General features: G+C 42.2%; 1 protein-coding gene across 2 annotated transcripts in view; it reads right to left on the bottom strand.

The window, feature by feature from the left end:
* The window catches only part of ITGA8 (integrin subunit alpha 8), a 118,429-nt gene that overhangs the window by 10,169 nt on the left and 81,128 nt on the right, over positions 1-27,132 (bottom strand). Inside the window, exons 24-28 of one of the 2 annotated variants that reach the window (XM_083467380.1) lie at positions 25,945-26,050; positions 24,740-24,898; positions 22,684-22,806; positions 18,976-19,089; positions 10,379-10,480 (exon numbers count right to left, since the gene is read on the bottom strand). In XM_083467380.1, the coding sequence (XP_083323506.1) occupies positions 10,379-10,480; positions 18,976-19,089; positions 22,684-22,806; positions 24,740-24,898; positions 25,945-26,050 (604 nt within the window). Of the gene's footprint in view, positions 1-10,378; positions 10,481-16,717; positions 16,939-18,975; positions 19,090-22,683; positions 22,807-24,739; positions 24,899-25,944; positions 26,051-27,132 lie in introns of those variants that run through there. The other variant, XM_083467381.1, reaches the window with a different exon arrangement.

Here is a 27,132-nt window from a genome sequence, read left to right as displayed (position 1 = left end):
ATCTCTTGCTTCCAACAAAACAGTTCTCTGGGTTTTCCAGTACAAAAATTAAATAAAAAATAAATCTATTCTTCAGGTGTGAATAGAGGATTGAACACACTGAAGGCTGGGAATGAGTGGAAAGGCGAATGGTAGAAATCAGTGCCAGGGATCATTTAAGAGGAGCAGGTGGCATCAGAGCCTAGGACTTGCCGATCAGAAGGTTGGCGGTTCGAATCCCCGTGACAGGGTGAGCTCCCGTTGCTCGGTCCCTGCTCCTGCCAACCTAGCAGTTCGAAAGCACGTCAAGTGCAAGTAGATAAATAGGTACTGCTCTGGCAGGAAGGTAAACGGCGTTTCTGTGCGCTGCTCTGGTTCGCCAGAAGCGGCTTAGTCATGCTGGTCACATGACCCGGAAGCTGTACGCCGGCTCCCTCGGCCAGTAAAGCGAGATGAGCACCGCAACCCCAGAGTCGGTCACGACTGGACCTAATGGTCAGGGGTCCCTTTACCTTTACCTTATGAGAAAGGGGACATCAGTTTACTATTTTCCTGAGAGCAGAAGAATACTTGAGATCCACCGCCCCATTACTCCTGATCAAAGACCTAGATACCCTAGGTTTAAATGCCAATACAGAGAGACACATAACTGACAGCCATTTCAAAGATTTACCCAATTGGGCCTGTTGCATTCTGATTACATAGAGACAAGAGCTTTTAAGTGTAGCCAGAAACTGAGATATGCACATTGTAAATATTGAAAATAAAGCACCCCAACTTAAGGTAGTAAGCATTTCAGAGAAAGTCAAATACCCAACCCCCAAGACATCTAAATCTATAAGGGCTGACATAGGTCTGGGATTTGTCTGTTGAAAATGGTGTCTGGGCAGAATTTTTGAAAAGCAGTTGAAATGCCCAGATGTATGTCAGCTCATAAGAGGGGGAATAAAGCTCAGCTTTTCGGTCCAGATTTTCACTTTTTGAAATATGGCAACCCTAAAATATATGGTGCAATGTGAATTTAAATAGCTCACTTTTCTAGCTGCTTTTGAGCACTGAATATTAACTGCGGAGGCTTCCTAGGTCAGTAAGTTCCGTGGTCGTGGTAGAAGGGGCTCATTTTAATTAGCTAATAAATATTTTTCAATGACTTTCCTTGTGTTCCTCAATAATGCTCTCTAGCTGGCATGGAAACATAAGGGCAGGATGAGTGAAGAAAAAGGTCAATGGCTCTCATTTGCAGCAATCCTCTACACAGAACTCTCAGTCAAGGAGACAAATGAACTAGTGCGGAAGGTTGCAGGATGTGGACGCTACAGACATTACAACATCTGGGACCAACTTGGCCAGAGAACAGAAGCAAGGATTTTTCTCTCCTCCAGGACAGATCTCGCACAGCAGATATTTATGCTCTTTGTTACAGTGCCAGACATCTTAGTAATGCTCTTAAGCATGTAACCATTCCCCATTTCTCAAGTGGCAAGCAGTTTCAAGGGAGGCCCTAGTAGGTTTAGTTCCCATTGGATGAGAAAACAGTGGAGATGCAAGGATGAGGAACTGGGCCCAGCTGGTGAGCCGGATCCTTATTTCTCCCACCCCTTGTGGGTCAAGTGGGTGGGGCTGCTTACCTACCACAGTTTTGCCTGAAGCCGTAGCAACCAGGTGCAGCAAATCCCTTCTCAGCCCAGACTTAGCTGTACTGTACTATCATTTATGATGCCAGGTGCAGGGCAGGCAGGCAGACATGGCTTAGCCAAAATGGTCTGTCAGGCCAAACGAGGAAGCCTGGTGGGCCTCATTTGCAATAATATAATAATAATTTATTATTTATACCCTGCCCATCTGGCTGGGTTTCCCCAGCCACTCTGAGTGGCTCCCAACAGATTAAAAACAGAACAAAACATCAAACATTAAAAACTTCCCTAAACAGCCCCCCACCCTCCGCTGACCTAAGGGGTCGTTGTCATGGTTGCTTTATTTACAAATACACAAGCAGAGCACAAATTGAGGTGAAGAGGCACCTTCCACAAGAGAGAATATAGTCGCCATGCCTTGAAGCCATCATTAACATCAGTTTCCATGGCTTTATCCAATCCCCTTTTAAAACCACCTAGATTGGTGGCCATTACTGCATATTGTGATAGTGGCTTCCATAGTTTTAACTCTGTGCTATATGAAGAACCCTTTGTCAGTCCTGAATCGTCTCATGATCGCCTTCATTGGATAACCTCAGGTTCTAGTATTCTAACAGAGAGAGAGAGAGAGAAACCTTCTATCAACTTTCTCCAAACCATTCAGGGAAATATGGTTGGCTCCAGATTTTAGAGAAACCTTTTTTTTTTAAAAAGCCATTTGTTTTCACTGGCTATTAATGGAAATGTTTTATTGTATATATTGCTGTCGAAGCTTTTGTTGGTGACTCCATTGGGTTTATTTAAACTGATTGTTTTATTGTAAACTTAATTGAATGTTTTCATTTTTTTGGAACTGATAAAACTGTATATTTGGTATTAAATGTAAGCCACCCTGCAAAGGCTATAATTTAGAGATACAGTGGACACTTGGGTTGCGAACGTGATCCGTGCGGGATGCACATTCACAACCCGCAGAGTTCACAATCCGCGCCTGCAATTTTACCTAATGTACACATTTGTGCAAATAATTCTCCCCCAATACAATGCTTTTTTGTACATTATTCTCACTTATACAGTATATGCATTTTTATGCACCCTTTACTGTAGTATATGCATCTTCATACGTGTTAAATGGCTGATGAGCTGCATTGCAAAATTCAGTGTAAATCCCAAAGGTTCATATATTGTTTTGGAAAATGTGAATCAGGAAGGTTTGGCTCTCAATGCAATCTGAATTGAATTTCTCCTGAGGGGATTAATGTTCATTTCATGGTTGCTGAATGTACCACCTAGAGTAGAATAATTATTTTTATTGTGATGGTCTGTGTGGCATTTCTACAGAATGTTGTAAGCCACAAGGCATTTTATTGTTCTGAACCAGGGCTCTGCAAGGTGGGTTAGGCCGAGGCATGACATTGTGTCTAAGGCCACCCATGCAGTGATCTTTATGAATGAGAAAAGATTTTTGCACCTGAACTTCCCATGCGTGGCTCTCAAACCTTTTCTCTTACGTAACTTGGGGCTTCCTGGCCTTCATTATTTTCTGCAGTTTTCAGAACATGCACATGTTCAGGTTTTTCTCCACTACCTTGAAGACTGGGGATACTTTCTTAAAGGAGAGAGAGAAGATGTTCTGATAAAATGACCCTATTTTGCATGAGAAAATCAGATTTCATCTTGTAAGGCAAGATGGCAGCCAGGCATATTTGGGTTTATAATATGTATTAAAGAAAGGGGCAATTCCAACAGTTGTCCTCCTTGCTGCTGACTTCTTTATGCTAGCTAAAGGCATTTCTGTTCACTGTTTAGAAGAAGTGATAATGGGAACCATATCAACATAGACGCTATGGAGACGCTTGAAGCCTTCTGCTATGTATAATGTTTTAATGTTGATTTTAGATTTTCATGTTGTATTTTATGAGGTGCTGCACTTTATGGACTGTATAAACCACCCTGGGGTCTGGTTAGATAAAGGGCAAGTAGAAAATAACCCATACTAGCTAAAATATTTTTTGCTAATAATCCTTGTCACGGGGAAACACATGAAGTGAGGAGCCACGCCATATACCAGCAAAGTCACTGACCTGTGCACATTGCATGCAGTACAGCAGTAGGAACATAGGAAGCTGCCTCATCATAGAATCAAAGAAAAAGGACCCCAAGGGTCATCTAGTCCAACCCCCTGCAATGCAGGAATCTCAGCTAGAGCATCCATGACAGATGGCCCTCCAACCTCTGCTTAAAAACCGTGAATGAATGAGACTCTACAACCTCTCAAAGGAATCTGTTATTGTCAGCAAGTTCTTCCTGATGTTTAGTCGGAATCTCATTTCTTGTAACTTGTGACAGCCCTTGAGATACTCCTCTTTTCCAGGCTAAACAAACCCAGCTTCTTCAACCGTTCCTCATAAGGCTTGCTTTCCAGTCCCTTGATCATCTTTATTGCCCTCCTCTACACACGCTCCAGCTTGCCTACATCCTTCTTAAACTGTGGTGCCCAGAACTGGACACAGTATTCCAGGTGTGTCTGACCAAGGCAGAATAGAGCAGTACTATTACTTCCCTTGATTGGGACACTATACTTCCGTTGATGCAGCCTAGAATAGCATTAGGGATTTTTTTTGCTGCTGCATCACACTGTTGACTCATGTTAAGTTTTTGGTCCACTAAGACCCCTAGATCCTTTTCACATGGCCATCCAGGTGTCCCCCATCTTATATTGGTGCAGCTGGTTCTTCCTGCTTAAGTGCAGAAGCTTATACTGATGTCTTTAAACCGAGTCAGACCATTGGTCACTCTAGTCCAGTCCTGTCAACACTGACCTGCAGAGTCTCTCCAGGGTTTAAAACAGGAATCTTTCCCAGCTCTACCTACAGAAACTGGTGAGTGAACCTGGGATCACCTGAATGCCAAGCATTTACTCTAGCACTGATCTATGGTCTTTCCCCACCTCTATTGAAAGTGGTGTCGTACACCAATCTGGAGAAATGTGTTAAAACCCCCTTTCATTTAGCACAGAGATATGCCTTTGTGATTGGAAAACTACTGGCATTTGTAGATGGTTGCATCGAACTACGGGCAAAGAGACAGAAGCGTCTGCCAACTGGACCACCCGCTATTCCCAAAGAGCATTTTATTTATGACTTCATGTAGGTGTTCGTTTTTCAACTTGGATGGCTCCACTATTTTCTCATGTGGTTTTAGGTTTAAGACAAGGCTGTGAGCCTAATGCCAGTTCAGAAGTGCTTTATCTCTTTTAACAACTTTTTTATTGCGGAGGGTTGGAGGCAATGCAAAGGACAGAGAAACTCTGAGAGCTAGGAATGAAGTTGCTCAACTGATATTCCGTTGCCCATCCTTTTATCCAAGGTGGTCAGTGATGCAGCTGTGGAGCTTTTAATGCACATCATATGGTGCTTCTGGCAGAGCCCTTGTGACACAGACTGCCTGCCTCACATGGCCAAAGAGCTCCTTATTCTTAGGAGAACATTTCGCTATTGAGGTAAGAAGGGTTATTCTGGAGAGGGCACACGTTTTCCACAATATCAGTTGCATGGGAGCTAGAAGCTGCTTTGAAATCGGTCAGACTATTGTCCAGCTCATCTAATACTGTCTACTCTGAACTGGTGGTGAAGGACTAGGAATGAGACCTTGGTGTCAATAGTAGATAGCTCAATGAAGACGTCAACCCAATGTGCGGACGGCTGTGAAAAAGGCAGATTCCATGTTAAGGATCGTTAGGAAAGGAATCAGAAACAAAACTGCCAATATCATAATGCCATTAGGTAAATCTGTGGTGCAACCACACTTGGAGGACTGTGTATATATATTTCTGGTTGCAACCACACTGCTCCAGGTGAGCATAGATGAAGGCTAGTTTTAACAGCATTACAGTGGTACCTCTGGATGCGAATGGGATCCACTCAGGAGCCCCATTCGCATCCTGAAGCAAACGCAACCCGAGTCTGCGTGTGCCGTGATTTACCACTTCCGCATATGCACGTGACGTCATTTTGAGCGTCTGCGCATGCGCGAGTGGCAAAACCTGGAAGTAACACGCTCTTCAACTACTTCAACCCGAGGTATGACTGTACTTTTAGCGGCCTTCTGTCGCTTCCTGCAGGGGCTAAGCAAGGCACCCCAAAACTCCAGCTGTTTTGGGACTACAACTCCCATCATCCCTGACCACTGGTCCTGTTAGCTAGGGATGATGGGAGTTGTAGTCCCAAAACAGCTGGAAGGCTGAGTTTGGGGATGCCTGGGCTAAGGGCTATGCAGCACAAATATATATACAGATAGCCATTGTAGAACAAACTTTGCAGATTCAATACACTTCTCAAATCCTCACCGATTATCATTTTGTGGTAAATGGCATCTGAATGGCCAAACTCTGACTTATCTATCACAGAGTTACAGTAGCTTTAGGCTTACAGTATATGAGCTATTATTGTAGTGAAATTGGTGCTTGTGTGTATAACAGCCCCTTTCTCTGATCTTTAATCATTTCTGCTTAGAGGGGTTGAAAGATAACAAATTACTCTTTAATTGTTCTGCATGTTCCTCTCAGGCAAACATTTGCCATTTTTTTCTGTTTTGAAAAAGGGCCCAAAGTAGTAGATAAAAGCTCCCCTGAGTTTAGACTCAGAATTAATATTGACATGTGTGTTTGCATATTATAACTCCCTTGCAGAAGTATACTTTGCAGGGAGAGCAAGCATGTTTAAAAGAAATGTGCCTGAACACTGATTCTGTAGAAGCATCACATCAGAGAGAGGGTAGAATTTAGCTTTTACTTAAAGAAGACCTATTGAAATGAATAGATTTAACTTAGTCGTGTTCATTGATTTCAACGAGTGGAAGGACAGATCCTGAAGCTGAGGCTCCATTACTTTGGCCACCTCATGAGAAGAGAAGACTCCCTGGAAAAGACCCTGATGTTGGGAAAGATTGAGGGCACAAGGAGAAGGGGATGACAGAGGACGAGATGGTTGGATAGTGTTCTCGAAGCTACCAGCATGAGTTTGACCAAATTGTGGGAGGCAGTGGAAGATAGGAGTGCCTGGTGTGCTTTGGTCCATGGGGTCACAAAGAGTCGGACACGACTAAACAACAAAGGTTTTAAGTGTTCACGCACTATGCCAATAGCACACCAGGAGATACCAGTTACATGATTCAAGTACATTTATCCCGCCTTTCTCCACTGTCTAAGAATTTGTTCAAGATAATATACGAAGGGCACAATCCATAGAAAGTGAACTGCATTTTAAATATCCTACTAAAAATCATAGGAAATGAAACATTTTACTTTGGACTTTGCTTTTGGTTAACTATGATGATAGTATTTCAAGATCATCCTCTATCTTCTTCCCTAAATGGCAATTGCTTAAATCTAGTCTGATTATATTGAAAACTCTGCTTTGTATGCAGGAGGTCCCAAGTCTCTAGCATCTTCAGGTAGGGCTGGGAAAGACTTCCTACCTGAAACCCCAGAGAATCTCTGCCAGTCAAGGTGGACAATACTGAGCTTGATGGACCACTGGTCTGACTCAGTCTGAAGCAGCTCTCTATGTTCTTTTGTACCAGCCACTGGGGAACAACAGTGGTAGAGGGCTATGGCCCTGATTTCCTGTTTGGGTTTTCCATAGACCATTGGTGGCGAACCTTGTCCCTCCAGAGTCCAAGTCCAATGATCAGGGATGATGGGAGATGCAGATCAATGCCTGGAGGGCCAGAGGTTCCCTATCACAGACAAGGGGCTGGCCACTACGGGGAACAGGATGCAGGACTAGATTGGTCTGACAAAGCAGGTCTCTTCTGGCACATAACCCTGTGTAATCCATAATGCATGCAATGAACACATTCATGCACGAGACAGAAACATGCAGAGATATGACAGCTAGCTGAACTTCCAAGTCCACAGACAATATACCTTGGAATACCTTCCTGGAGACTACAGGGGAGGGAAATTGCCTTCCTGCCCTGTTTGGGAGCTTCCCAGAAACATCTGGAGGACCAGTGTTGGGGGGGAAATGTTGGACAAGTTGGGCCTTTGGTATGATTTAGGAAGAATCTTATTACACTTATCCTGGGACAACAGGCCCTGAATTAATTAATGTCAGCTTCTGATTTTATGTCGCAAGGGGTGGTCTAGGTTGAAGTGAGTTGAAAGGGAGTCAACAACCCCTGACAAGATCAGGAGTTCTTGGCTCCTGACTCATTTTCATTCATCAAGGGGTCATACAAACAATAGCAGGGTTGTTTTCTCTACAGCATAGAATTTTTCTGCAGATAAGTGGTGCCTTGTGAATGACACAAGATACCAAGGTTGGTTGATGGAAACACTGGAGCTTCTTGTTCATGTATTTCAGGATAACAACCTTGTCATGGCCATCACCAATACTCCATACACCAAAACAGTAAGCACAGCGTAAGTAGCAATAATAATAATAATAATAATAATAATAATAATAATAATAAGCAAGTATATATGTCATCATTCTGGATGATGATAATGTTGAAGCTTTAATGAATTTCCAAAGTCAAGGCGAGTTCTTAACCATGATTCTGTAAGCACGTTATAAGTAGCTAAACTTCAAGCAAATATGATGATGATTATCAATCTGAATGACAATAATGTTGAAGCTTTAATGAATTGCCAAATTCAAGGCAATTTCTGAACCATGATTCTGTAAAAACAGTGTAAGTAGCAAAACTTCACACGGATAGGATCATCATTCTGAATGATAACGTTGAAGTGTTAATGAATTTCCAAATTTTGTACTTACTTCGACTCTTGGCCTTCCAAATAAATCCTCCTAGACAAACACTGAATCCAGGACTGACTGACTTCAGGGGGGAAAGTATTGCTAAGAGAAACTTCAAAAGAACTTCTGCCTACAGCACATCAAGCTGCAGGGTTGGCAAACCTCCACTGCCAATGGCCAGATTTAGGAGGACATAAAAGCACTATCATTTTTCAAGAGTTTACAGTTGCTTTTGTGGGCATCTGGCAGTAAATCAGCTCTGTGGAATAATATGCTTCATTCTCAAGTAGTACTGTAAAAATGCTTATCTGATTATTCAGTATATCATCAGAGACCTGTTGAGAACAGCAGGCGATCACCTGTGGCAGAGCGCAATTGGAACAGCTGGGAGACAGTACGTAGCAGCCATTTTGAGTAACATGTGTTTCTGCTACAAAACACATGCAAGGTGGGTGGGTGCGGGGAAGCAGAAAGGGCTGGGATTTATCTTTGATTGTGGTATCTTTGAACCTCTTTGGATGAGCAATGAATATTAAGGATCAAAACGTTCTCCTTTGGAGCCTAAAGGTAAATCATCCCAGTACAGTAGGCATCAAAGAGAGAAGCCAGCCATGAGCTAGTCAAAAATTCCTGTCTATTGGCTGAACTCCTCCCCATCTGCATATACTTTTCTCATTATGGTGCTAGTCCTGCTGTATGGGGGAAACCACTCTTGTTCAGTGTGCGCAATCACTTTATTTCTTCTTATGCGCTTTTCCTTTCTTATAGAAAAAAAGACTTACACAGTAATATTTTTCTGTAACCGCTTAATAACTGAAGGAAAATGAAAATACAGTGGTACCTCAGGTTAAGTACTTAATTCATTCCGGAGGTCTGTTCTTAACTTGAAACTGTTCTTAACCTGAAGCACCACTTTAGCTAATGGGGCCTCCTGCTGCTGCCGCGCCACCAGAGCACGATTTCTGTTCTCATCCTGAAGCAAAGTTCTTTACCTGAAGCACTATTTCTGGATTAGCGGAGTGTGTAACCTGAAGCGTGTGTAACCTAAAGTGTATGTAACCTGAAGCGTATGTAACCCGAGGTACCACTGTACCCTGAATATTTCACATAGGACTAAGTCATATGTTTAGTATATGAATATATATGAAATATATATTATCTGAAATATGTTTATTTGTGTGCAGTGCAAGAACTATATCAGAGTCCTGCGTCTTATATAGAAAGCACAAGAGAGCCCATGAGGAAACAACAATATAAAGTTAGCAGGTTGGGAGGCATGAAACCAGGAAGAGCTGAGGTTGGCTTGCTGATCACCCCACCCTCCACTGATTCCTTCTCCAAGCAGAAACAGGAAATGAGACCTCTGCCTCATTATAACTGAGTAAAGATGGGTCAAACCGTATTTAGCATGAACACATAAATCAATCATACAAGCCTAGGACTACAAGCACAACTCTGTCATTCTGGAGTAATCTTACCCTTTCCAAAGGGCCTAATCGTGTGGTAAATGGCAGCAGACAGCCACAGTTGTTTGGCCTCCCTGCTGTAGGGCTGGCGGACCTGTGCCCCTTCACTTTCTGTTGGACCGCAGCTCCCATCAGGCCCAGCCACCATGGCCAATGGTTGGGGATGGTGGGAGTGGCAGTCCAGCAACATCTGGAGGGCTGCAGGTTCGCCATCCTTGCCCTAGCCCTACAGACAATCGCCGCAGGTTCCCATTCTCTAACTGCATGGACTGAGTTCTGTCTAAATTAACCCATTCCCCCTTCTGAGCATCGTTATTTCAGAAACTCAGCTGCATAGCGAACGTTACAGTTTATTTTAAACTCTCTCACACAAATAACCTTTAAATAGTACTCAAAGGATGGACCTGTACAAGAAACACAGGAAGGACTTATCTTGGATTTCCCATCTATAAATATTTCATACAGCAGCAACCAGGATGACCAAACAATGCACGTGTTTTGCCTCAGTGTGTTATTTGTTTTCTGTGCTACTCACTGCTATGCTTCCTTCAGGGAGTTTTGTTGGCTGAACTTTGTACGGCATCTTCTTCACTTCGAATGACACATTGACGGAAAGAGAGTAGTGGTCATTTTTCCTCTGGAACAAAAAAAGAAATACAGACAGAGGTTTTCAAATAATGTTTTGATTAGTCTGAGTTATCAGTTTGATCTCCCTTCTCATGTTGTAGAATATACACGTGCTATACCATGTTCCCCAGAATAGCTGCATTTGCACAAATTGTGGCTTCATAACAAGCTAGGCTATGCATGAGTTCCATGTAAATCATGACTTATGTCCAGGCATGTTTGGAAGTCGTTAACAATAGTTTCCTGGTGTGCACAGAGTGGGAAGCTATGGTTCACAGTGGCTTCCTGGTTTATTTCCCCACTTGAACTAATGTTTGCCTTATGAATCCTGGCTTGTTTGGATACCATAAACCATAGTTCTAAATTAGCACCTAACAAGAAGTTGTGGTTAACTGCAGCTTCTTAGTTTGTTTTTCCGCCTTGTGCAAAGGGGGTTAGGAGAGAAGGAAATGTATGCCAGGATGATTAATCCAGGATTTGATCATGCAGACCAAGTCTATTGCCATCTTTCTTTCAATCAACACACATAGTGTACATCAGCCTTTGCCAGCCTGGAGCCCTCCAGATGTTGCTAGACTCCAACTCCCATCAGCCCCACATGGCCAATGGTCAAGGTTGATGGGAGTTGTAGTCCAACTGCATCTGGAGGGCCAGTTTCCTCGGCCCTGTTCTAAAGCTTCCAATGTTTCTTGAAACGAGATTCTTTTCAGGGATGTTCTGTATGATATATTTCCCAATTTCATTCAGAAACTGAAATGAACATTTTGGTTATTTATTTAATTTATTTCCCACCCTTCCTCCTGAGCATCCAGGTAAATCCTTATGGCTTATAGAGGGATAATCCAGAACCTCTTCAACCTGTGATAGAGATCCTGCAGTCCTCCAAATATTGTTGTACTACAACTCTCACAAACCCTGACCTTTGGACATGCTGGCTGGGTCTGATGGGAGTTGGAGCCCAGGAATATCTGGACATCTCCCATCCCTCCTATACACACTTTCCTTGGAATAAATTCCACTGAACTCAGTGGGGCTCTTTTCTGCTCAGACATGTATAGTATTGGACTGCAAGGGTTTCATTCTCAAAAGCTGCTCCATAGTTTGGCACCAGCAGCTCACAGACTTGTTGAGTGGCCGAGGAATGAATTGGCACAGCATCCGAATTATCCTAACAATACAATCCAAACACAGTTTTTTGGCTGAATCCACATGGAAATCTCGCTTTCATGACAATTAAAATCACAACAGGCTCATGATGAAGTTTACTTGGTAACTTTAAAAGGGTGTGGGAGAAGAAGAGACCTCGGTTTCTATTCTTCTGAAAGTACAGTGGTACCTCTGGTTAAGAACTTAATTCATTCCAGAGGTCCGTTCTTAACCTGAAACTGTTCTTAGCTAATGGGGCCTCCCATTGTTGCCGCACCACTGCTGCACGATTTCTGTTCTCATCCTGAAGCAAAGTTCTTAACCCGAGGTTAGCGGAGTCTGTAACCTGAAGCATTTGTAACCTGAAGCGTTTGTAACCTGAGGTACCACTGTATACTTCTGATCAAAAACAAACACAATACTCCCTACTTTTGGATGCATTTTAGACGACGGGAACGTAATTCAGAACACACAGCATTTCCTGTTTTGTTATCATATCATATCTTGGTTTCAGCTTTGGCAAAACTCCAGTTCTGAGACTTCATTGCCCACCTTACTCTCCTTTGTTTTGAAGGAGGATCTCCCTCCACAACCAACAGATTCAGGAGCTCGTTGTGTTATAACATTTTCAGTGAGGCCAGCATTCTCATCTCACCAGTGCAAAGTGTTTATATTCTTTGGAATTTCCGGCAGCATAAGCTTGCTCACCCCCAGCCCATTATGTTAGGGCTACTTTCTGCCATTGCAGCTGCTGTTCAGAGCAGGCCTCCTTAAGTTATGTTATCTCTCATCAGCGAAGAGGATTTATGAGTACACTAATCCCTGACCTTTGCACTGGAAGGCGGGCCTTATAGAAACCACACTCTCATTTGAAGGGGCATGTGCTTTTGAGAAATGTGTCATTGTTCCCCAAAGCTGAGAGCGAATTCTTTGCTTTCATTTTAGTAACAAGAAGCCAGCTAAGCAACTTTCACTGAATTTAAGTGTCGGCAACATCGGTGGTTTCCAAACATTTTGGGACCAAAGAAATCACAAAGGGAAGTTGTCTAGACCAGGGGAAGGACAGGGTGATCCAGGAGGGGTGGCTGTGAAATACTCTGCTTCAGTGTAGCATCGTCTCCCATCCATACGACAGTATATGTCAGGAATGGACCGTAGACAATGCTGAACCAAAACTGTCTTCTACATTGTTTTCCCTTTCGCAATTGTCAAAAGGCCAAATTTCAGCTGCCCAGGTGGTGTGGCAATAGCTTCGTTGTTTGGGAGTGCACCTTGAATATCCCAGAGAGAGCTACAAAGGTCCAGTTTTTATTTTTTATTTTTTCTAGGAATCAGTATATTTGGGATTATGCATGTACCAAATTTCCAGGCTTTCTGATGGTTTGTCAGGAAGCAAAGAGCAATTTTGATAATCCCACCAGACCCCAGTGTTTTTACAAATATAATGTCAGCATTGTAACTTATAAATCAGAGACCATCCTGTGATTCCCAGGTTTGGTCCATTCTGTAACCACTAAAACAACAGTTCCCAGTCCAATACATGACCTCCTACAATGTTTTTGTGTATCTCTTTCTTAGATCTTTCCCCTTCTCTGTTGTTTACAGCTACTGAATCCCCAGATGATCTCAAACATGTTTAATATTATTCCCCAAGTGTATGGCCATAACATTTTTGCGCTGTTCAGTCTCATTCCATTTCTATTACTTGGGTTCAGGAGGTCATCCCATTTGCCCTGTATAATTTCTTGACCTCCATCTGTAGTAATAATACTGCCTCCCTACTTGGGGTTATCAGCAAATGTCATCAATGTACTCCTACTTCCCTTGTACTTCCATTCCCAAAAATAAAATGGGTCTCACACACTTGTCCTTAAGGAGCTCTATTAATTACTTGACTTCAGCTTAAAAGTCTACTTTTTGGCCAAAAAGGAGAGGGTATCTCCCCTCCCCCTTTAATAAACCCCTAATCATTTTATACACAAGTTTTCCATTCTAATTGGTTACTCTCTATATACTATTGCATAAACAACTATTTACAACTTTTAGAAGACATCTGAAGGCAGCCCTGTATCAGGACGTTTTGACATTTTATCATGTTTTTATATTTTGCTGGAAGCCGCACAGAGTGGCTGAGGAATATTATTATTAACCAAAATATTAATTTATTAGTTCTGCTGTATTTCCTTTGGGGAGCAATTTGGCTAAAACTCTTAAAACAGAAATTTTATTTGACCAAGAATTAGCTACTTGAAGAATGAAGAAAGGCTGCTTAATGAATGTATATGAATATGGCAGCCTTCAAAGAGTCTAGGGCAGCATTAAAATCTTGGCTATAAGATCCTATAAAGATTCTGCCTTTCCACTTTTTCCAAATTCTGCAGAGTGTTCATTCCAAAGCTTACATTAAGCAATTCAGCACCTCCAACCCCAGGGAGCGTTATATGCTCATCTGCTCACTTCCAAACAAGCTACTAAACATACAGCACTGCATGCAATTTATAGAGAGATTTTGAACGAAGAGCATATCCTGTCTTCCTCATTAATTTGACATTATCAGACCGTGAAGCGATACCCCACAGTGTCTAACTGATGGATGAGCAGTTAAGGGAATTAGCCATTTCCAAAGACCCTCTACAGTACATACGTCAACTTAAAAAATAAAAACTTTTTTTCACTGCAGTGTATGTTCTCTTTCGATGATGGGTCTGCTTTACTAGCAGCAACTCCACCACATGGTATTTCCTGCGGATTAACATCTGCCAGGACTTTTTTTTAAAAGTTGAACTGTGCCTTGGGCCACTGCATCCTCTCAGTTGCTTCTTAAGCTCCAGGACGTACTCTGGAATTCAATTTCGATCACTGAATGGAATCTGAAAGTGGGAGGGGGGATGGTACAATGTCTCATTTCAATATCCAATTTCAGACCCTCCAAGTGTCCCTGTTTTCCTGGGACAGTCCTGGATTTACAGAAGCCGTCGGTTTCTGATTTGATCCCAGAATGCCCCTCTTTTCCTTAGGATGCCTTATTTTCATCGGAGAAATATTACTGGAGGGTATGGAGTTATGCGACCCTCCCCCCCAAGCCAGGGAAATAAGTAACTATACAACCTTTAGAAGACGTCTGAAGGCAGCCCTATTTAGGGAAGTTCTTTAATGTTTTTATATATGTTGGAAGTCCTCCCATCTGCTTCCCAAAGCCGGGCAAGTGCTAACTAGGCTTTGGGAAGAAGGAAGGAGGATTCTAGGACCTTGTCAGAGCCCTCATGCCCCCTCCCTGAAGTGCATACAGTGGTACCTCTGGTTAAGAACTTAATTCATTCCAGAGGTCCGTTCTTAACCTGAATCTGTTCTTAACCTGAGGTACCACTTTAGCTAATGGGGCCTCCCGCTGCCACTGAGCGATTTCTGTTCTCATCCTGAGGTAAAGTTCTTAACCCGAGGTACTACTTCCGGGTTAGCGGAGTCTGTAACCTGAAGTGTTTGTAACCCAAAGTGTTTGTAACCTCAGGTACCACTGTACTAGACTTTGGGAAGGAGGCAGCAAGGTGCCCTCTTGGCTGGGTGCCCTGTGAGGGGGGAGGAACTGGTTGTGATGCCCTAAATCTACCTCTGCGTGCATGTATTCAGCTGAACGCAAGCAGACGCCTCATTGCAGATGTTTGCACTAAATGCGCGGACATTGAGTAGGCAGGACCTAGTATCATAGAATAAAAGAATCATAGAGGTGGAATAGGCAGCTGTTCCTTACAGGAATCAAACCTACAACCTTGGTGTTAATCAGCGTCATGCTGTAACCAACCCACCTGTAGCATAAACTGTGTTGAAGCAGGGGCAGTTGCCCTTACCCATGTATTAATGGGTAGCATGTTGCTAGAACAAATATAAAACGTGTTTCTTCCCACCCTCTTCAGCACCGTGATCACAGAGTTATGTTCCAGTGGTTCAGCGATCTAGAGAGCTTCATGGTCTCCGCTTACAGTTGCACTCGTATCTTTATCACTCTCAGGAGGACCAACACCCTAACCTAGGTATGTTCAAACATATACCTTCTATTGAGGTGTTGAAAATTCTGACCCTTAGAGTTTTGGCAAATGAAAAACACATGGGTGCCTGTATTCAAAAGAGTTAAGCACTTCCAATGCACACTGAGAACAGTAACTGCCTGCATACTGGCCAGACTCATGCAGAGGTAATTTGGAAAGCACATCAACCTCCTGGCCCACCTAAGTAGTGAAAAACAATTTAACGAGTTCTTGGTAGGCATGTTGATGGATGATGGTGCCTGCTTTGGTCCCAATGAGGCACAACAGCAGAAGTCAATAACCCACTCGAACAGATACAGGGGTGGAGGCCAAGCAAGGCATATAAGGACAAAAGAGAGAGAGAGAAAGCGAGAGAAACATGCATCTGGCTTGCAGGTGGGAATGTTGAAAGGGGAGGAAGAAAAGACGTTATTTTAGCCAGTTGGAACAGTTGACTGCATCAAGTAGGGTTCCTATTTTCCTCTCAAGAGGATCTGAATGATGTTCCAACCTTTGAAACTATATTGGCTACTACACCAGAAGAGGCAGCCCCAGAGAACTTCATCTTGTTGAGTTATGTTTGAGGGAAAGCCGTCCCTTTCAGGAGGGAATACAAGTTGCTTGGAATTGCAAGTGGAGAGAGTGCTATTGCCCTTGGATCCTGCTTCCAAGAGGCTTCTGGTTTGGCCGCAGTGAGAACAGGAAGGTGCACTAGACCCCTTGGCCTGATCCAGCAACACCATCAACCTTCTTATAAGGGACAAAAATCCATGTTCCTTAATTGAGGCCTTGTGGTAGTTCTGAACTTTGCTCCCCAAACTGAAGCACACTGTGAAACAACATTTTCTGGTCATGTTATTGTAATAATGTTAGTCCTGCTTCACTGAAAAGAGGGAGAAGTTACACCTCATTTCCTCTGATGTCTGGCATATTTAGGTGGAGGAAAGTGAGAAATGTGCTGTTGCCATTTAAACACACACTTTGGGAATTCATTAGCACTCCTTCCCAGCTTGAGATCCAACTAGTAGGAACCAAGAAAATGACCCTGAACAAATGCCATGTAATATAAGCAATACTTCACTCCAAGATTATTATTTCAAAAATTGCATTGTGAGAGATCATTGCACACAAATGTTGTTTGTAAAAGGTAGAACAGCGTCAAACAAGTTAGGGACAAACTACACCAATGATTTATGTTCAGAAAAGCAGTTTCTGGAGCTGCTCTTTTGAATGTTGAAGGAGTTGCCTTATCATGTCCTTCTCCATATCTTCTCAACTCCAAATCTCCCTGAAAGAAGCTCTGAAATGTAGGGGGTGGATAAAATATTAAATATCCCTCCTCCTGCTGCTTCCCTATTCAAAATCACAGCTTCCTCAACATCGACCCATATGTTTGCATGCAAAGTACAGTTTGCCTCTTTGACTAGAGTTTATTTTATAAACACATCAGATATGTCATAAATTACATAAATGGAAAGCTAATAGAAGTCATAGTGGAAACACAATGTAGTCTTTCCAAATAAGGCTATTTCTTTTTTTGTATGAATTAGGCAATTGAGGATTTGCTGGTTCAGCAAGGCTGACTACAAAATTTAACATATGTTCTTGTTTGCATTCAAGCTTTGAAGGAAAGCCAGAAACTATCCTGTCCTTTCTTGGCTCTGATTCAACTGCCTTCATTATCTTTGTTGGCTCATTGGGAGACCCTAGGCTGCTTGTTTACCCAAACATGTTTAATCATCTCGCTTCATATTACTGCAGTTTGTGATAACATTTTAGGCTTTAAGGCGGCAGACTACAACTTGCAGTGAGGCAGATGTCACTTTAATATTTCAGAAAGTTAGAAAGTCATTCAATTTTTTTTAAAAAAAATCTATATAATTTATTCACTCTTTGAAATGAAACATGTGTTCTTTATTCCAAAAAAATAAATCACAATGGATTAAATACTCGGCAGGATTATACTTTTGTATCTTGGAAGGAGAAGCTGCTGTTCCATTATTTTGTTTAATGTCATACTGAGCGACATAGGGTTGTTTGAAGAAGAAGAAAAGTGCTTCTCTTTTTAAAATTCCATTATCAGACATTTTGCACAGATAGTTGGTTAGACAGGCAACTGTGTAAGGCAAATTTGGGGGAATTGGATATATGCATTCAAGTTATGTGTTCCCTGAAGCATTTCAGCTTATGCAGATGAGGGCAACTCTGGCTGCCTCAAAAGGAATGTTGCTGCTGGATCTACCTGTATGACACAGGTCTCTGCCAGCAGTGGATGCTGTGGTATGGCGGTACTCACCTGAACTCCCAGCAGCTGAGTCATTGCTGCTTACTGAGAGAAGGGGTGCACTGGTGAGATGAGCGCAGTGCAAATGCACCAGCAAGGGTGCCAGATTGGCACTGCTGGTGGTGTTTGCACCATGCTGACCTCCCTGCCCACTTCAGAGGCTTAGCTGTTGAGGGGGCAGGTGAGCACCACCAGACCACCACAGCATCTATTACTGGTCCCTGAATCTTTCCTGAGGATCAATGAGACCCAGTTGGTAACTGGAAATAAGGGTCACTTGCCTTTTCCCAATAATTTCAAGGCAGCGTCACACGTTACATTGAGAATGTCCTAGCACGCTGAGTATATATGTAAAAAAGTGTATGTCCTAGCATGCTGTTTACAGGAAAACTCTAGTGGAGAATTCGTAAACATTTCTCTCAAAAGGTGGGGCTGAGATTGTATTCCCCAAACAGTTAAGTTGTGCCCACACCATCTAGAAACTTCAAAGGTTTCTGAATGGCACAACCCAGAGCAGCTTGTTACCAGCGAAATGTGTAAGTGAGACAATTGACTGTCTCACCTTGGAATGAAAGGGATTCCCAAAGGTATTTCAACATTGGTTAGAAAGTTGAAATGTGGCACATACAAAAGAGGCATGCATTGTTTTACAGATAATGCTAAAAACTGAGATAGGAAATGTACCCCAAGCTTGAGACTTGGCCCTCTGGCATGGAGCAAGCCAAGCTGCACACAGAAGAGAAGACCGGTGTTTTGAAGTTCACTTTCGCCTTTACGCACTTGAATTGGGGTTTGACTGGAGGAGATGAGATTTCTAGTGTCATTCAGGCCCAGGGAAAGGATGGGGAACCTATTGCTCTCCAGATGGTGGTGCACTACAGCTCCCATCAGCCTCAGCCATGTGGAGGGCTGCAGGTTTTCCTACTCTAATCTACAAGCAGCCTGAAGCTATGATTTCAGAAGCCAGAGGGAAGCTTCATTTTGCAGTACATAATACACATACAATACACAAAACTGAAACATTTCCCAATATTTTAGCTTGCATTTTCTTACCTGTAGAAATGTTGAAGCCCACAAACGAGACCGTATTTTCAGTGCAGCACTTTTCCCTCTTTCTAAGAGTCCCACTGAACAAGTTATCATCAAGCACTCCACATTTGTGCAATTCTGTACAGGAAACAATACGGCATTCTAACTATCTTTTGGGATCTAGACAAATGCATTAACAGTGTGTCCTGCATGCCAGGTGTATTCCCAGCAAGATGGATTTTCATTTTTGGAAAGGAAAAGTATACTGAATTTGTGTTTTTTTATTATTATTATTAAATAAAAAATAAAAAGGAATTACTTAAAATGCATATATAGTCATAAGAATTGAATCTCTGTTTCCTTGGAGACACTTGTGTAGAACCTAGGTTTCCGCAGTGGAGAATTAGCAGATTTCATTCAACACAATACTCTCATGGTTTCATTTTTGTTATTTAACTAAAATCCCATGTAAACTTTAAAAATGAGGAAACAACATATTTGAATTTTACTTGGGGTTGAATTTTAGTGGGGTCTCCATTATGGTGGACTCTAATGCACCCCTTGGGTGAAAACCTTGTGTGTGGAAATCATGAAACATACATGGATGGGTCATCTAATTGGCTTAGTTAGGCTAAGACTACTGATGAGGTTTATGATAAGAATTATCAGTATCGAGGTTAGTTAGTGACACTGAGAGCTGATCAGCTGGAAGTGAGGATCAATTGAAGGGCACAAAGGAAGACACCTGCAGCATACATACATACATACATATATTATGGCACAATAAACACCAAGTTGTAGAGCTTTTATGTTATCCCTGACTCCCCCAACACTGAAATTGACACTTTAATGTTAGAGCTCCTCCAGGCATCTTTTTTATTGCACAATCATGATGATTTGTGCTCATGATGCTGTAGGAGTGGTCATATGCGAACTAATTGTTTGCACCTGCAAAGATTTTTGGGGGAGTCACACTGCTTCATTTCCAACCAGTGCATATCCTGTGATGTCTTGCTGAAATCCCTTAACTTTTTATACCCCACAAATGTTCTGTTTTTGGTTTGGTCCTGTTTTATAGCCCGTCCAGACAGCAATAATGTGGTAGCACTGGAGAAGAACCGCAGAAGCAGAATAAACCCACCACTAACACAGTATCACTGCTTCAAGAACATGTCACAGAATACACCCACAATAAAACAACAGTCTGGAGGGGCCCTGCAATTCTGTGTGATGATGCTCTTTCCGCACAATTGTATCTTAAGAGAGGAACTGGATGCTTTGGATTGTGAACTCCCTAAATGGCGGTGCGAAGTTAAATTTGTACAGAAAATTACGTGACGCTACATAAACGTTCAGTTCTCCATGAGAGCTGAATGAGAGATTGAGTTTTCTCAACTTGTGTTTTCTCAGCTCCCATCCACTTCCTCAGCAGGGCCTTGATTATACAGAATTTACTGAAAGGCAATGTTTTAGAGGGCATGTTTGTTTAGTTTCTCTTATTTAATCACTCTTTAATCTAGCTTGATTTGTTTATCTCTCTGTCTTGTAGGAGCAAGCGAGGTATGTATTATTTTTTCAATTCATAATCGCACTAGATGAAAGAAAGAGTCACATAATGACAGGCTTCAGCAGATATTCCAGGGTTTTTTTCAGATGTATGTAATTTGCATTCTAAGGGTGATTTTGTTGTTAATATTGCAGGAACTGGATGAACTTATAAGCCCAGGATCCAAAGAACCTTGCAATTACTTTTCTGCGCTCACAGGGGTTTTAACCCCCCCCCCCATAGAAACATAAGACCCTTCCTGCCCTCCACCTTCCATATGGTAACTCTGCTTTTGAAACTCCCCTCCATTCCAAACACTGTTTGGCACTGAGCTTGCTGTTAGAGGGGGAAATATGTCAAAAATTCTACTATGCTAAGGCAAACCCTGTGGCTTGCCAGAAGTAGATTTTCTGAATCCCAGCCATGGGCTGCAATCCATGGACTTTAATATTACACAAGATTTTGAGCAGTTCAATATGTTTGTTCTCCCTCCATGCTGAGGGATGTTCCAGGATGTGCACAATGGAATTGTGTACGGGGGGCATTCCTTGCCCAAGAAACCAAGGCAGGCTGTCATGAGAGCCCCTGAGTGAGTACTGCAGGGGGATGCTGAGAACAGTGTAAGCAGCAGAGCACACACAAGATAAATGGTGTGCTCTTCTCTCCCTTTAATCATCTCTGTTCTACACTATCCAAAAGATGACATGAGAAAGAGACACAGTACCAAATGCTGTCAGGCTAAATCCAAGCACAATAGTAGTTGGAGCAAACTACTGAATAAAAGATCTGGTTCTGTTTGTTTTTACTATATAAAATGCAGATCCCACACACAGTTAACATTGGGGCTAAGCATTTGCAGTTGTTGAATCTGTACTGGCAAACAGGCAGGCCAGTCATTGTGGGAGATAACAGATAAGGAGGCATTAAACAGTTTTTACGGCTGAGCGGTAATATTTTACAAAAGGTGGTCTCCATGGAATTTAGAATACATTTTAGTTTGTCTCTGGCAATTAGAATAAGAAACCAAGATAACTGTAAGAAGATTTTCATACTGCCAAATTAAAACAATAACTGATTTCAGATTTTTCTCTTGAATTTCTTTCCTAGGGTTGCCATATTTCAAACAGTGAGAATCTGGATGGAAGAGTTGTTGAGCTCTCCCCCCCCCCCATGCATAAGCTGAATCCTGCTCCAAATCATTCCCTCTATTTGCAAAATTCAGGGGTGAGTGACAAACTCTATGCAGCCAAAATGGCACAAGGTACCAGTAGACTTGGTGCAATCTCAAGCTTTGCAGAACGAAAAAAACAAAACCTAAGGGGGAGTGAAAAAACACACCCACCCTAAAGTTTGAGGGGAGGACAACTCACCTGCCCTCCCCCACAAATGAAAGAAATTAAGCTTCAAGAAAAAATAAAATGAAAACTTAAATGTTGGTCTTTTTTTAAAAAAATCTGGAAGAACTGGTAAACAAATAAGCAGAGTTTCTTGTTGGCAGCTGTCCTAGTGTTCAAAAAATAATACGTGACAGCTCAAACTGGGGAGGAGGATGGATGGATATGCACTGGCCATGCCCATTTCAACCTGACCTTCCTGTTGCAAGTGGGAAGATCTGAAGAGGGTTCCTTAGTGTGGCCCCGTCTGCACTATACCTTTAATGTGGTATCGTACCACTTTAAACAGTCATGGCTTCCCCAAAGAATCCTGGAAGCTGCAGTTTGCTAAAGGTGCCGAGAATTCGCAGGACCCTCCTTCAAAATCCCTGAAAATGAGGGAAGCCTGGGCAATATGTGAAATTATTATATTTAGACTGTTTTGTTTTATTTAGATGATTTTGGGAAGCAACAGTATCTCTAACAGTGCATGGTGTCCACCACCTTTGGGTTACTGTCAGAACTTTAATATTTATTTGACCATTTAAAAATTGGTCATCGGGACTGCAGATCTGTGTGCTCAATTGCCAGACATTCCTTCAGACAAGCTGTAGTTATAAGTGTTTCTGCTTCTGGTTCTTTCTCCGTGTAAGATCAGGCAGTTAAAGCTCACAGCATACTCCCCCAAACACGAAGGGAAGTGCAGTTGTCACCGGTCATACTAACACTAGAATAACAACAGCCCCCCACTCATCCTTAAGACTGCACCCAAAAGTCTTCAGTGTGCGGCACTGTAACTTTCATCCATCTCACCAGAACTTTTGCAGAGTTCTTTTGATAGTCCACCACTTTGGCTTCCCTCCGTCCAACATAGTGGGGAATGGAGGAGTTGCGTAAGAAAGCAGCGAGTTCCGGAGTGTCCTCTGGGACAGCAAACTGCAAAGGGAAAGAAGGAAGAGCTGTGAACATAACTCTGCAATTGCTCTCTAACAGAGATCTTGGGTTTGCTATTGACTTTTCTTCTTTTCGTTTAACAGCTCTACCCTGAGAGCTGATACTTTGCCCTCTTCTACTAGCAAGAGGATTAACTACAGCCAGGAAGGATACTGTAAAATATTTTGTTTTAAAGACTAGATAACAGGATTTGGTTTGTTTCTTTTGCCATCTGATTAACTTTCATGATGATATTTTGCTTTAATTAAACTCCTGAGCCTAGGGTTCCATTTATTTTCATCCAGGCAGAAATTTACTACTGATTTCTAGAAATCTTGTGGGTAGTTGTTATTATTTTTTGGTACCAGTAAATACTTCTGGTATGATCAGGATCAGGTTGTGTGTGTGTGTGTGTGTGTGTGTGTTTACTTTCTGGGAAATGAATTATTCCAACTGAGGACTTCCGCACTGCAATGTGGGGTGGGGGACCTTTGGATGAATGGCTCCAAATATAACATTTGTAGAATAAATCTTAGAACTTACATTTGTTTTTGTTGATATGTCAATTTTTTGTTCATAATTGCAATAAAATTATTTTAGTCTCATTTTTTTTGCTTCTCTGCAACATAAGGAGGACGTCAACTTTGGAAGAAGCAGAGAGAAATTGTATTCTGATGCAAGTCGTGCGACTAGAATAAATGTGCAATTTTTCACCAGGGCTGAACAAATTAAAGCAAAACATTATACAGCTCATATGACAATGCTGGCAATAAAAGTGATCCTGGTATTACTCCAGGAAACAAACAACTGGAAAGATCTCGTGGGAGAGCAATGAAGATAATAATACAGTTTAGAACACATCACACATGACAGAAAGAAGAAAAGCAGAAAGAAAAAGGCATAGTTGGGGGAATTAAAAAGACAGAGGCAAAGACCTGCTTCATGTGACAGGGAGGGAGGGAGGGGCAGTTTCTCTTAGTTTCTCATTTTTTTGAATTTTAAATTCAGTTCCCCACATTTCCACATCACTTTGCAATTATTTTTGGAAAAAAGTTCTCATGAGGCCGGAGGAACATCGCCCGGCTGTAAGGTGTGAAGGCCGCTCCCCTCCAAGGCCTTTTCCACCTGGCCTAGGGAGCGGGGCCCACACTCACGCAGACCTACTATGTTAAATATGTATTCTGTAGTTGAGCTCCTTTGTAATGTTTGATTATGAAATCTTTAAGGTAATTTTTTTTGTTTTCTGTTATGTTGCTTTGACTGTATACTCTATATTTGTCTTTCTTCAGATTTTTTATTTATGTCTTATTGATTCAATATGCTGTAAACCGCTTTGGGGTTTTTCTTGAAAATATAATGCAGTATAGAAATTAAATAAATAAATGAAACTAATAAGTGAAACTTCATCAGCATTAAAGTGTTAATTTCTCCTAATATACAATTTTTTGTATGCAATTTTGCCTAATACACACATTTTTTGTATGCATTTCCTCCCTAATACATTTGTGCATGTTATTTTCACCAATACATGCATTTTTATGCATGTTGCTTGGCTTGAGAACTGTGTTGCAAAATTCAGAGAAGCTTTTGTATTTCAAACGATGGCTATGTTTCAGCTCACATATTGTTTTAGAAAGGGGGAATTAGGTGAATTATTTAATTAGCCAAAGGCCTGGAAAGAAGAGGAATGTTCTTGCCTGGCACCTAAAGATATGTAATGAAGGTGCCAAGTGAGCCTTCCTGGGGAGAGCATTCCACAAACTGGGAGCCACTGCAGAAAAGGCCCCTTCTCGTGTTGCCACCTTCCAGACCTCCTGTGGAGGAGGCAAACAACAAAGGGCCTCAGATGACGATTGCAGAGTCCTGGTTGGAAGTTTGAGAAAATAAACAGTTGTTCCGTATAGGTGAACCAAGAAACTCCATGTAAGTCCCCTACCTTTATTTCCAAACTATTGATTGCAGAGCTTGTTTGACATTGCAGTGGTCCATGTGTCTGAATGTGAAGGATGTAAAGAAGGAATTCCTTTCTGCTCAGAACTGGCCACTCCACATACAAGACTGTATCATTGATGGCACTTGGCCCTATGTTCTGCAACTATGGAGTAGACACACACAAAGAGGAGAATAAATTGAACTGGAATCCTGCAGCCCAAGATGCAGCTTGTTCATTCACATCAATTCTGCCCCTTCCCTTCCCAATGTTTTCTGCTGCTTGTTGCCAGGTTGCAATGGTGTGGCGACAGAAGCCAAAACCAGCTGAATTCTCTTGCCATGCACTTGATTCTACCTAGCAAGCCTATGTCCTCACAGCTCTCTTCATGGCATGCCAACTTTCTCCTGGGTAATTGCTCACAGCCTATAAATTCTCTTGGCCTTTTGTGTAGCTTTTGAGCCAAACGGCTTTCTTGCTGGCTCCTCCTTTCAACTCTGGCTGTGTAAACACAGCTGGGTCATTCTTTTCCCAATTGAGAGCTAAGTTGGTGGTCAGGAATGATGGGAGTTGGAGTCTGGAAACACCTGGAGAGTCACAGGCTCTGTGTTCCCATTCTAGAGCCCTCCTCATTCCCTAATGCCCAACTGAGTTCTATTGAAACTTCTAGTTCCCAGCTGAATGTGGCCATATCTGGGGCAGGAGCATTGTGAAGGGTGGGGAAATCTCACCCATGTTCAGGTTAATTTGGTTGGAAGATGACCCAGAGTGGACTGACTCCTTTTCAGGTTTCAAGAAGTGGGGAAAAGAGTTTTTTAATAGGTGTGTTTATGTGTGATGTTCAAAGGCATGCTTTTCATGCTTAAAAACAACCTTTATTCTAATATAATTTCCTGTTATTAATACCGGATACCTCTTGACAAACGTGTGTATCATCTGGTACCACATACAGTTCTGTCAATTTCAGTCTTGCCAAGGCAACTTCACTTTTTGTGGGTTTTGTGGTGGCTGTGCTTGAAACTGACAGAGGCACGTCTCATAAACAGCTCATGAGTTCACTCAGCGTTGCTGCATGCTAAGTGTTGCTGGCTGGCCAAAATCCCCATCTAGAACCCAAACGCTGGCAAAGAATAATTTCACGGTTTGTCTGGGGAACATTATACCAACAAATCACTTGGAAGTCAATGGTTCATTTGTATATGCATATTTACCTGGTATATGTGCTCCACCAAAGGTCCAATCTCATCTTCTTTAGTGGGTTCATCCTTTGGTTCCCAGTTATGAATTGGCAAAATGATTTGTGGAGGATGGGAGACTCTGAAATGGTACAAAAGTATAGCCTTATCTGATCAATTGTCTGTTATACAAATGAAAAACATTAAATCTGATTTAAGAAAACGATGGTTATGTATGATAGCAACTAGAAACTGACTGCAAGCATGTGAAAATTTTTCGATGAGCATATACCGTCAGATGCCCATGTACCTTTTTTAAAAGTGTGGGAGCATGGTATTGTGTTTAGCGAATGGTTATTTTCCCCAAACCATACCCGCCTGCCCCACCCTTGATGTCATATGTGATGTCAGGTGAGAGGCAAGCAAAGGTGTGGCTGCCAGCACTTAAAAGTCAGTTTGAAGCAGTTTGCATTGAAAACTATTTGAAACACACTTCAAAGTGATGCCTCTTAGTGCCCATTAGCTGATCGGTGAGACATTGCCTTTGAAAGTCCATTTGCAAGCAGTTTTGTATTGAAATGGACTTCAAAAGGAGCTCCTTTCAAGTTGCCATATGAAGTCATAATGGTGTCAGATGAATGACAGGTGGTTGGCACTGCCCACCTCTCAAAGCAGACCCACAAGTGGTGAGAGAAGGAAGAATCTGGCCTGCTACCAGATCCAGTTCCCCACCCCTGGTTTAGGGTGTCGGCCTAGAACAGGAACGGTGAACACATATGGCTAATTTCGTTAGACTGCAACTCCCATAACCCCTTGTTTTGCTGGCAGGGGCTGATGGGAGCTGTAGTCCAACAGCTCCTGGAGAGCCACTGGTTCCTTATCCCTAATCTAGAACCAGGGAGACACATGTTCAAATTCCTCTTGAGCCTGGAAACTTGCTGGACACCCTTGTGCTGGTCACTGTCTCTCTTAGCCTGACCCTTTGTGCAGCATTGCTGTGAGGCTAAGAAGAGAGCTGTAGAGAACTACATACATTGGCAAGAGACATACTAGACTCAAAACTGATTGTAATTTGGTCTAGTAAACCAGGATCGAACAGTGGTAAACATGGTAATCTATGGTTTGCCACAAATCAGCAAGAGGGGGTGGAGGAGGAGATTGCACAATGCAATAGGAGGAGAAAGAACCTGAAACCAAAGGTCCATTAGGTTCCATTCTTGTAGA

This window comes from Podarcis liolepis (assembly GCF_965112155.1).
Source record: "Podarcis liolepis genome assembly, chromosome: 12".
Classification (NCBI taxonomy): domain Eukaryota; kingdom Metazoa; phylum Chordata; class Lepidosauria; order Squamata; family Lacertidae; genus Podarcis; species Podarcis liolepis.
The sequence above is the reverse complement of the archived record's forward strand: the minus strand, read 5'-3'. Positions and strand labels throughout refer to the sequence as shown.